This window comes from Salvelinus namaycush, unplaced genomic scaffold (genome assembly GCF_016432855.1).
Source record: "Salvelinus namaycush isolate Seneca unplaced genomic scaffold, SaNama_1.0 Scaffold1019, whole genome shotgun sequence".
Lineage (NCBI taxonomy): Eukaryota > Metazoa > Chordata > Actinopteri > Salmoniformes > Salmonidae > Salvelinus > Salvelinus namaycush.
Window position 1 is genome coordinate 21704 of NW_024057697.1, and position 11132 is coordinate 32835.

Below are 11132 nucleotides of genomic sequence, written 5' to 3' on the forward strand. Positions count from 1 at the left end.
AAACACCACTAGATATGGGTAACTACAGTATGATACTGTATAAACACCACTAGATATGGGTAACTACAGTATGATACTGTTATAAACACTAGATATGGTTAACGACAGTATGATACTGTTATAAACACCACTAGATATGGGTAACTACAGTATGATACTGTATAAACACCACTAGATATGGGTAACGACAGTATGATACTGTTATAAACACCACTAGATATGGGTAACTACAGTATGATACTGTTATAAACACTAGATATGGGTAACGACAGTATGATACTGTATAAACACCACTAGATATGGGTAACTACAGTATGATACTGTATAAACACCACTAGATATGGGTAACGACAGTATGATACTGTTATAAACACTAGATATGGGTAACGACAGTATGATACTGTATAAACACCACTAGATATGGGTAACTACAGTATGATACTGTATAAACACCACTAGATATGGGTAACTACAGTATGATACTGTATAATCACCACTAGATATGGGTAACTACAGTATGATACTGTATAAACACCACTAGATATGGGTAACTACAGTATGATACTGTATAAACACCACTAGATATGGGTAACTACAGTATGATACTGTATAAACACCACTAGATATGGGTAACTACAGTATGATACTGTATAAACACCACTAGATATGGGTAACGACAGTATGATACTGTATAAACACCACTAGATATGGGTAACTACAGTATGATACTGTATAAACACCACTAGATATGGGTAACGACAGTATGATACTGTATAAACACCACTAGATATGGGTAACGACAGTATGATACTGTTATAAACACTAGATATGGGTAACTACAGTATGATACTGTTATAAACACCACTAGATATGGGTAACGATACCATGATTCTGTAATAAACAACACTTTACACCTCTGTAAACTGTGTGTTCAGTTTTATGACCTTGTTGTCATTGTAAATGTAGTTTTAGTTCTGGATTCAGGCCAGAAGGGCAACATGTGGGTAGTACAGTTGGAGAAACCCTGCTGTGTGTTGACTGTCACGGAGACTAACACCTGAAACCAAGAAAGTGTGCCTGCCGAACTTGGGCAAACATACGCACACTGTTGCTGGTCGTAAAACAACAGTTGTGTGTTTGTGTGTTGTGTGTGTATAATATGTATCTGAAGGACTCTGCAGATTCTGCTTTGTGTGTGTGGGTGTGTGTGTGTGTGTGTGCGCAGAGAGGAATGTGCGTGTCCTGCCAAATCTGTGAGTTAGGAGTGTGTGTGTGTGTGTGCGTGCGTGCGTGCGTGCGTGCTTCGGTCCGTGTGTGGGTGTCCTGCCAGAGTGTGTGTGCGTGTTGTGACAGAGCAGTAACTAGGAGTAGGTGGGTGACAATAGAAGCTTGGGATTGCAGTATGCAGTCTTCAGCGCTACCATGGAGACAGAGACAGTTCTAGAACACAGAGAAGTCTTTCATCTAATGCCTCTGCTATGTACTCCTCCCTCCCTTCTCCTGCTATGTACTCCTCCCTCCCTTCTCCTGCTATGTATTCCTCCCTCCCTTCTCCTGCTATGTATTCCTCCCTCCCTTCTCCTGCTATGTATCCTCCCTCCCTTCTCCTGCTACGTACTCCTCCCTCCCTTCTCCTGCTATGTACTCCTCCCTCCCTTCTCCTGCTATGTACTCCTCCCTCCCTTCTCCTGCTATGTACTCCTCCCTCCCTTCTCCTGCTATGTACTCCTCCCTCCCATCTCCTGCTATGTACTCCTCCCTCCCATCTCCTGCTATGTACCCCTCCCTCCCTTCTCCTGCTATGTACTCCTCCCTCCCTTCTCCTGCTATGTACTCCTCCCTCCCTTCTCCTGCTATGTACTCCACCCTCCCTTCTCCTGCTCCTCTTATTCTTCACTCTTCCTCACCTTTGCTCTCTCTATTCTTCTCTCATTCTCTTTCTCCATTCCTCCAGTCCACACCCTAATTGTTTTAACACTGCAGGGCACGAACTCCAGCTTCACATTCAGTATCACAAAATCATAATCGGAAAACACTAACAGGTACAAAGAATTATGATGATTGATGATGATGATGATGATGACATGGGTCATACTGTAACTGAATGTTCACTGGTGAAGGTTCATAAATAAACCAACAACAAATAGTTTCCTCATCTCTGATATCGTTTGTCAGCGTTTAAATCGTTGCCATGCAAATGACAAGCAAAATATCATCAATCACGTGACCGAGCCAGTTATAGCAGAGACAGTAGCTTTCGCTGGTGGTCATTAAACTCCGGTTAGAATCCACCGAGCGAGCGCCTGTTCCAATGGAGGAGCGTCGACCTCCTCTCTCCTGATGTAAGGATCTACTTTTTGAAAGGACTAGTTTTACTTCCACCCCTTCGCAGCACCCGCGTTATCGTACCGATACCCCTCTGATGTTCGCGCGGTAGCAGCAACAACCGCAGTTTCCCCAGACCCCCATCGCGTGCCACTTGTCAATGCAAACCAAGCGTAAGTGGGGAGAAGCGCTCAGTGGGTAAGGATGTTCACCTTTTATAGCCTATTATTTCATGTCTGCGTAATCTAGGTTATTATTCATCACCATCACTCCTATATAATTACCTATTCAGGCGTCCAATGTAGGCTAATGAGCACGGGGAGCATCTGAGCGAGACTCATTGAGAAGTTCTGGAATAATTAATGCCCAAGCGGATTTAAACTTATATCTATAGGCATATGTGAGCGATGTTGAAACATAATTGCATCAACATTTATAATGCAATAACGTTCGTGTTTTGGACACTTTGTTGATATCTGTTAAAATAACAAAGTGCAAAGATCATTGTCACTCTTTATCGTGTTATTTAACCGATTTAACCGATACATAAGATCCCCAAAGTATTGGCTGACGTCATGGAGATAAGAGATAATCAGAAGAGAAGAGATACTGTTTTAACCAGTACTTCCCGTTTGTTTGTTCATAAAACAGGTTCAGGACATTCTACTGTCCAGGACATGAAGGCCTACAGATAGATGCAAGTAGGCTACTGTTGGCTATAGTTTATACACATTTTCTTATTCAGAATGACTTCATTCATTGGAAGCTATTACATGTTTATTCATGAACCATCACTTTAGGGGTTGGTTGCCTGATCCTACCACCGTGCTTTACAAACCTAAGCATTTTTACCACAGACAAGCCACCCCCCCTGCTGCAGACTGTCCTACAGCCTGCTGTATTCCTATGGAGAAATCTAGTTGATAGAACCAGTATGATATACTACTATACAGTCCCTGCTTCCGGTCTGTACTGAAAGACTACTATAGGGTCCCTGCTTCCAGTCTGTACTGAAAGACTACTATACAGTCCCTGCTTCCGGTCTGTACTGAAAGACTACTATACAGTCCCTGCTTCCGGTCTGTACTGAAAGACTACTATACAGTCCCTGCTTCCGGTCTGTACTGAAAGACTACTATACAGTCCCTGCTTCCGGTCTGTACTGAAAGACTACTATACAGTCCCTGCTTCCAGTCTGCACTGAAAGACTACTATACAGTCCCTGCTTCCAGTCTGTACTGAAAGACTACTATACAGTCCCTGCTTCCGGTCTGTACTGAAAGACTACTATACAGTCCCTGCTTCCGGTCTGTACTGAAAGACTACTATACAGTCCCTGCTTCCGGTCTGTACTGAAAGACTACTATACAGTCCCTGCTTCCGGTCTGTACTGAAAGACTACTATACAGTCCCTGCTTCCGGTCTGTACTGAAAGACTACTATACAGTCCCTGCTTCCAGTCTGCACTGAAAGACTACTATACAGTCCCTGCTTCCAGTCTGTACTGAAATACTACTATACAGTCCCTGCTTCCAGTCTGTACTGAAAGACTACTATACAGTCCCTGCTTCCAGTCTGTACTGAAAGACTACTATACAGTCCCTGCTTCCAGTCTGCACTGAAAGACTACTATACAGTCCCTGCTTCCAGTCTGTACTGAAAGACGACTATACAGTCCCTGCTTCCAGTCTGCACTGAAAGACTACTATACAGTCCCTGCTTCCAGTCTGCACTGAAAGACTACTATACAGTCCCTGCTTCCAGTCTGTACTGAAAGACTACTATACAGTCCCTGCTTCCAGTCTGTACTGAAAGACTACTATACAGTCCCAGCTTCCAGTCTGTACTGAAAGACTACTATACAGTCCCTGCTTCCAGTCTGTACTGAAAGACTACTATACAGTCCCTGCTTCCGGTCTGTACTGAAAGACTACTATACAGTCCCTGCTTCCGGTCTGTACTGAAAGACTACTATACAGTCCCTGCTTCCGGTCTGTACTGAAAGACTACTATACAGTCCCTGCTTCCAGTCTGTACTGAAAGACTACTATACAGTCCCTGCTTCCAGTCTGTACTGAAAGACTACTATACAGTCCCTGCTTCCGGTCTGTACTGAAAGACTACTATACAGTCCCTGCTTCCGGTCTGTACTGAAAGACTACTATACAGTCCCTGCTTCCGGTCTGTACTGAAAGACTACTATACAGTCCCTGCTTCCGGTCTGTACTGAAAGACTACTATACAGTCCCTGCTTCCAGTCTGTACTGAAAGACTACTATACAGTCCCTGCTTCCGGTCTGTACTGAAAGACTACTATACAGTCCCTGCTTCCGGTCTGTACTGAAAGACTACTATACAGTCCCTGCTTCCGGTCTGTACTGAAAGACTACTATACAGTCCCTGCTTCCGGTCTGTACTGAAAGACTACTATACAGTCCCTGCTTCCAGTCTGTACTGAAAGACTACTATACAGTCCCTGCTTCCGGTCTGTACTGAAAGACTACTATACAGTCCCTGCTTCCAGTCTGTACTGAAAGACTACTATACAGTCCCTGCTTCCAGTCTGTACTGAAAGACTACTATACAGTCCCTGCTTCCGGTCTGTACTGAAAGACTACTATACAGTCCCTGCTTCCGGTCTGTACTGAAAGACTACTATACAGTCCCTGCTTCCAGTCTGTACTGGGGGCAACTGAGAGACAGAGTGCACATCCCAAATGGTACCCTATTCAATATGAAGTGCACTACTTTTGACCAGAACCCCATAGAGAACTGGTAAAAAATAGTGCACTATATAGGGAATAGGGTGCCATTTGGGACGTAATCAGAGTTTCCTCCTACTTGACACAGCGAACACAGCATCCTCACCCTCCCAGCCTCTGGAACTTTCCTCCAGCGTTGCTCTGCGCTGAAGAGAGCACCTGACCTCTAACCTTTAACCTCAGGGGAAGGACATTTTTAAGCCATATTAAAACAGTGGAAGTTGTGTAACTGCTTGGCCGAATTCCACCACAGCTCAAATTCCTAAGGCAGAAATCTTAGTCCCTTGTGCACACAACCCCCTCCCCCCCTCCCCAGTCTGGTGGCTAAAAATACGATGCAGGGCTCGCCGGGTCTGGGTTGGAGAATGTTTCCCAGCCGCTGTGACTGACGGTCCAGACATCCGGTCACATTCAGAAGGGCTCTGATCTTTCTGGTCACTGCAGCAGAACTACAGGTCTCTCTGGTCACTGCAGCAGAACTACAGATCTCGCTGGTCACTGCAGCAGAACTACAGATCTCTCTGGTCACTGCAGCAGAACTACAGATCTCTCTGGTCACTGCAGCAGAACTACTGGTCTCTCTGGTCACTGCAGCAGAACTACAGTGTCTATAGACAGCATGACTAGTATAAGAAGTAGCAAACACTAAATCATATGTAACAGTGAGAGAAGGGTCTGTTTTATCAGCTGAAAGACCCTTGATGTATTACTGACTCACCACATCTCACCTGTCTAGGTATTACTGACTCACCACATCTCACCTGTCTAGGTATTACTGACTCACCACATCTCACCTGTCTAGGTATTACTGACTCACCACATCTCACCTGTCTAGGTATTACTGACTCACCACATCTCACCTGTCTAGGTATTACTGACTCACCACATCTCACCTGTCTAGGTATTACTGACTCACCACATCTCACCTGTCTAGGTATTACTGACTCACCACATCTCACCTGTCTAGGTATTACTGGCTCACCACATCTCACCTGTCTAGGTATTACTGACTCACCACATCTCACCTGTCTAGGTATTACTGACTCACCACATCTCACCTGTCTAGGTATTACTGACTCACCACATCTCACCTGTCTAGGTATTACTGACTCACCACATCTCACCTGTCTAGGTATTACTAGCTCACCACATCTCACCTGTCTAGGTATTACTGACTCACCACATCTCAGCTGTCTAGATATTACTGACTCACCACACCTCACCTGTCTAGGTATTACTGGCTCACCACATCTCACCTGTCTAGGTATTACTAGCTCACCACATCTCACCTGTCTAGGTATTACTGATTCACCACATCTCACCTGTCTAGGTATTACTAGCTCACCACATCTCACCTGTCTAGGTATTACTGACTCACCACATCTCAGCTGTCTAGGTATTACTGACTCACCACATCTCAGCTGTCTAGGTATTACTTGGCTCACCACATCTCACCTGTCTAGGTATTACTGACTCACCACATCTCAGCTGTCTAGATATTACTGGCTCACCACATCTCACCTGTCTAGGTATTACTGACTCACCACATCTCACCTGTCTAGGTATTACTGACTCACCACATCTCACCTGTCTAGGTATTACTGACTCACCACATCTCACCTGTCTAGGTATTACTGGCTCACCACATCTCACCTGTCTAGGTATTACTAGCTCACCACATCTCACCTGTCTAGGTATTACTGACTCACCACATCTCACCTGTCTAGGTATTACTGGCTCACCACATCTCACCTGTCTAGGTATTACTGACTCACCACATCTCAGCTGTCTCGGTATTACAGACTCACCACATCTCACCTGTCTAGGTATTACTGACTCACCACATCTCACCTGTCTAGGTATTACTGACTCACCACATCTCACCTGTCTAGGTATTACTGACTCACCACATCTCACCTGTCTAGGTATTACTAGTTCACCACATCTCACCTGTCTAGGTATTACTGACTCACCACATCTCACCTGTCTAGGTATTACTGACTCACCACATCTCACCTGTCTAGGTATTACTGACTCACCACATCTCACCTGTCTAGGTATTACTGACTCACCACATCTCACCTGTCTAGGTATTACTGACTCACCACATATCACCTGTCTAGGTATTACTGACTCACCACATCTCACCTGTCTAGGTATTACTGACTCACCACATCTCACCTGTCTAGGTATTACTGACTCACCACATCTCACCTGTCTAGGTATTACTGGCTCACCACATCTCACCTGTCTAGGTATTACTAGCTCACCACATCTCACCTGTCTAGGTATTACTAGCTCACCACATCTTACCTGTCTAGGTATTACTGGCTCACCACATCTCACCTGTCTAGGTATTACTAGCTCACCACATCTCACCTGTCTAGGTATTACTGACTCACCACATCTCACCTGTCTAGGTATTACTGACTCACCACATCTCACCTCTCTAGGTATTACTGACTCACCACATCTCACCTGTCTAGGTATTACTGGCTCACCACATCTCACCTGTCTAGGTATTACTAGCTCACCACATCTCACCTGTCTAGGTATTACTGACTCACCACATCTCACCTGTCTAGGTATTACTAGTTCACCACATCTCACCTGTCTAGGTATTACTGACTCACCACATCTCACCTGTCTAGGTATTACTAGCTCACCACATCTCACCTGTCTAGGTATTACAAGCTCACCACATCTCACCTGTCTAGGTATTACTAGCTCACCACATCTCACCTGTCTAGGTATTACTAGTTCACCACATCTCACCTGTCTAGGTATTACTAGCTCACCACATCTCACCTGTCTAGGTATTACTAGTTCACCACATCTCACCTGTCTAGGTATTACTGACTCACCACATCTCACCTGTCTAGGTATTACAAGTTCACCACATCTCACCTGTCTAGGTATTACTAGCTCACCACATCTCACCTGTCTAGGTATTACTAGTTCACCACATCTCACCTGTCTAGGTATTACTAGTTCACCACATCTCACCTGTCTAGGTATTACTAGCTCACCACATCTCACCTGTCTAGGTATTACAAGCTCACCACATCTCACCTGTCTAGGTATTACTAGCTCACCACATCTCACCTGTCTAGGTATTACTAGTTCACCACATCTCACCTGTCTAGGTATTACAAGCTCACCACATCTCACCTGTCTAGGTATTACTGGCTCACCACATCTCACCTGTCTAGGTATTACAAGCTCACCACATCTCACCTGTCTAGGTATTACTGACTCACCACATCTCACCTGTCTAGGTATTACTAGTTCACCACATCTCACCTGTCTAGGTATTACTGACTCACCACATCTCACCTGTCTAGGTATTACTAGCTCACCACATCTCACCTGTCTAGGTATTACAAGCTCACCACATCTCACCTGTCTAGGTATTACTAGCTCACCACATCTCACCTGTCTAGGTATTACAAGCTCACCACATCTCACCTGTCTAGGTATTACTAGCTCACCACATCTCACCTGTCTAGGTATTACTGACTCACCACATCTCACCTGTCTAGGTATTACTAGCTCACCACATCTCACCTGTCTAGGTATTACAAGCTCACCACATCTCACCTGTCTAGGTATTACTAGCTCACCACATCTCACCTGTCTAGGTATTACAAGCTCACCACATCTCACCTGTAGTATTTAGTGACATCACACTTCACCCCTACCTACGTGTACAAATTACCTCAACTAACCTGTACCCCGCACACTGACTCGGTTGTTATGTTAATTTTTACTTTCGTTTATTTGGTAAATATTTTCTCAACTGTTCTTGAGCTGCATAGTTGGTTAAGGGCCTGTCAGTCAGCATTTCACAGTAAGGTCTACACACATTTGACAAATAAAGTTTGATTTGATCTCACCTGTCTAGGTATTTAGTGACATCACATCTCACCTGTCCTCTCCCTCTCTCCTCTTCTAGGTCTCCCTCCTCCATGGCCTCTTTTCCCTCCATCCCATCCCCCCTTCCCCTCCTCTTCCTCCTCCTCTCCATCCCTCCAGTGGCTCCTATCCAGCCCCAATGGCCCCTGCAGCGCGTCCCCGTGGTCTTACCCCAGGTGACAGAGGACCGACCCGCCCCCCACTTCCAGGCTGACGCCCGATTGGACGTCACCTCCCCATGTGACCCAGAATGCCACAAGAATGCTCTTCCCCCCAGCTACTGGGACCTGCGTAGCATCCTGTCATACGAGACGCTCCATAGCAACGGTCGCCTTACCGAAACCGCGGTGGGGATCTACGGGTACACCGCCCGCCCCCAGACCACGCCGGCACTGCCTTCCCGACGCAAACGTCAGATCTTTGGCCATGACGGGCGTTTCAGCATCGTAGGGCAAGACTTCCTGTTGAACTACCCATTTTCGGCAGCGGTCAAGCTGTCCACCGGGTGTTCCGGAACACTGGTGGGCGACCGGCACGTTCTGACCGCCGCCCACTGCGTCCACGACGGGAAGAACTACGTGAAAGGGGCGCAAAAGCTCCGGGTGGGTTTCCTGAAGCCAAAGCAGCGTGACTCTCCCAATCCTGCCTCTGCCACCAATGCATCCATCGCCCATCCGTCACCCCCGGATAAGATGAAGTTCCAGTGGATTCGTGCCAAGCGCACCCACGTGCCCAAAGGCTGGATCAAGGGCAACGGCAACGACATCGGAATGGACTACGACTACGCCTTATTAGAGCTCAAGAAGGCCCACAAAAGACGCCACATGAAGCTGGGCGTCTCCCCACCGGCGAAGCAACTGCCCGGGCGCAGGGTCCAGTTCTCCGGCTATGACAACGACCGGCCGGGCCAGCTGGTCTACCGGTTCTGCCGGGCTGGAGAGGAGACGCCGGACCTTCTCTACCAGCATTGTGATGCCCAGCCCGGGGCCAGCGGCTCGGGGATCTACGCTCGTATGTGGGACCGGAGGAGGCGGCGCTGGGAGAGGAAGGTGATCGGGGTGTTCTCAGGGCACCAGTGGGTGGATCGAGACGGGGCGTCCCAGGAGTTTAACGTGGCGGTGAGGGTGACGCCTCTGAAATACGCCCAGATCTGCTACTGGATCAAAGGAAACTATGTAGACTGCCGAGAAGGATGAGGAAGAGGTGGACATGTCATGCACATACTGTACACACACACACAGAGGATTGATGGAGGAGGAAGTGAAGGGGGTCTTCATTTCCCTTGCTGAGGAAGTGAAGTTGACATGTCATTCATACACATGCAGTACACACTTCATCATTAATACTGTTTCATTAGCAATACATCCATCGTTCTGCATGCAGAGACATCCTCCCAACACACAACTAGAACGACTCACAGTTACATCCAGGAAGTCCTACTGTACATACATACATCCTCACTAACCCTTTCCATCATACATTAAATAAAATGTTCAAATGTATTCGTGCCCTTCTTACTGCATGATCAACACTGTGCTTTGAAACACAACTGAAAGGTCTTATGACTGAACTTTAGAAGAAGGCTTTGGCCAGGGACTCCCTGGACCAACGTGTCATGATGGTGAAGAGAACATTTAATGCACTGAAAGGATGAAATAAAAGGAGGAACAAGAAGATGTGTAAGAGATTGGTGGAGAACCAGACGCAGTTTCACTGCTAATTCTATAGATTGTCAGAGCTCTGCTGGGACATCTCTTTAACTGTTATTACCAATGAATGTAACCCTGTCATCAACCAAAGGTGCTACCCTGCTCTTCAAACATGTCAACTCAAGGTATAGACTGTCACAGTACAAACTGTTGGTGTTTCAAATGGACCCGAGTAAAATACCCCTAGCTCCCTCTGCTGGGCCAAACACAACACTACAGGCCACTTTGATGCGTAGCAGCACTGTTGGCTCTGTCATACTGACCTTCACCTACTCATGATCTGCACTGTCAAACTTTATGGGTGAGATATTTTTCTGTTTTAAAAACAATTGTTCAGCAATATATATATATATATATCAACTTTATAATGCTTTGGAATAAAATGCGGCTTTGCAAATGGGTCTTTGTGGTTTCATCTCTT

The 11132-nt window shown here is 46.1% G+C and overlaps 1 protein-coding gene across 1 annotated transcript; it reads left to right on the forward strand.

Annotated features, from left to right (window-relative positions):
• Positions 1-2244: 2244 nt before the first annotated feature.
• LOC120035301 (serine protease 23-like) lies at positions 2245-11112 on the forward strand. Its single transcript, XM_038982087.1, has 2 exons — positions 2245-2523; positions 9043-11112. The coding sequence occupies exons 1-2, from the start codon at positions 2486-2488 to the stop codon at positions 10196-10198; spliced, it is 1194 nt and encodes a 397-aa protein (XP_038838015.1). The 5' UTR covers positions 2245-2485; the 3' UTR covers positions 10199-11112.
• Positions 11113-11132: the final 20 nt, after the last annotated feature.

Excerpts from the sequence above, each read along its gene's own strand:
- LOC120035301 (XM_038982087.1), top strand. The coding sequence starts at position 2,486 with ATGCAAACCAAGCGTAAGTGGGGAGAAGCGCTCAGTGG. Across the intron at positions 2,524-9,042 it reads TGGGGAGAAGCGCTCAGTGG|GTCTCCCTCCTCCATGGCCT; the intron begins GTAAGGATGTTC and ends CTCCTCTTCTAG.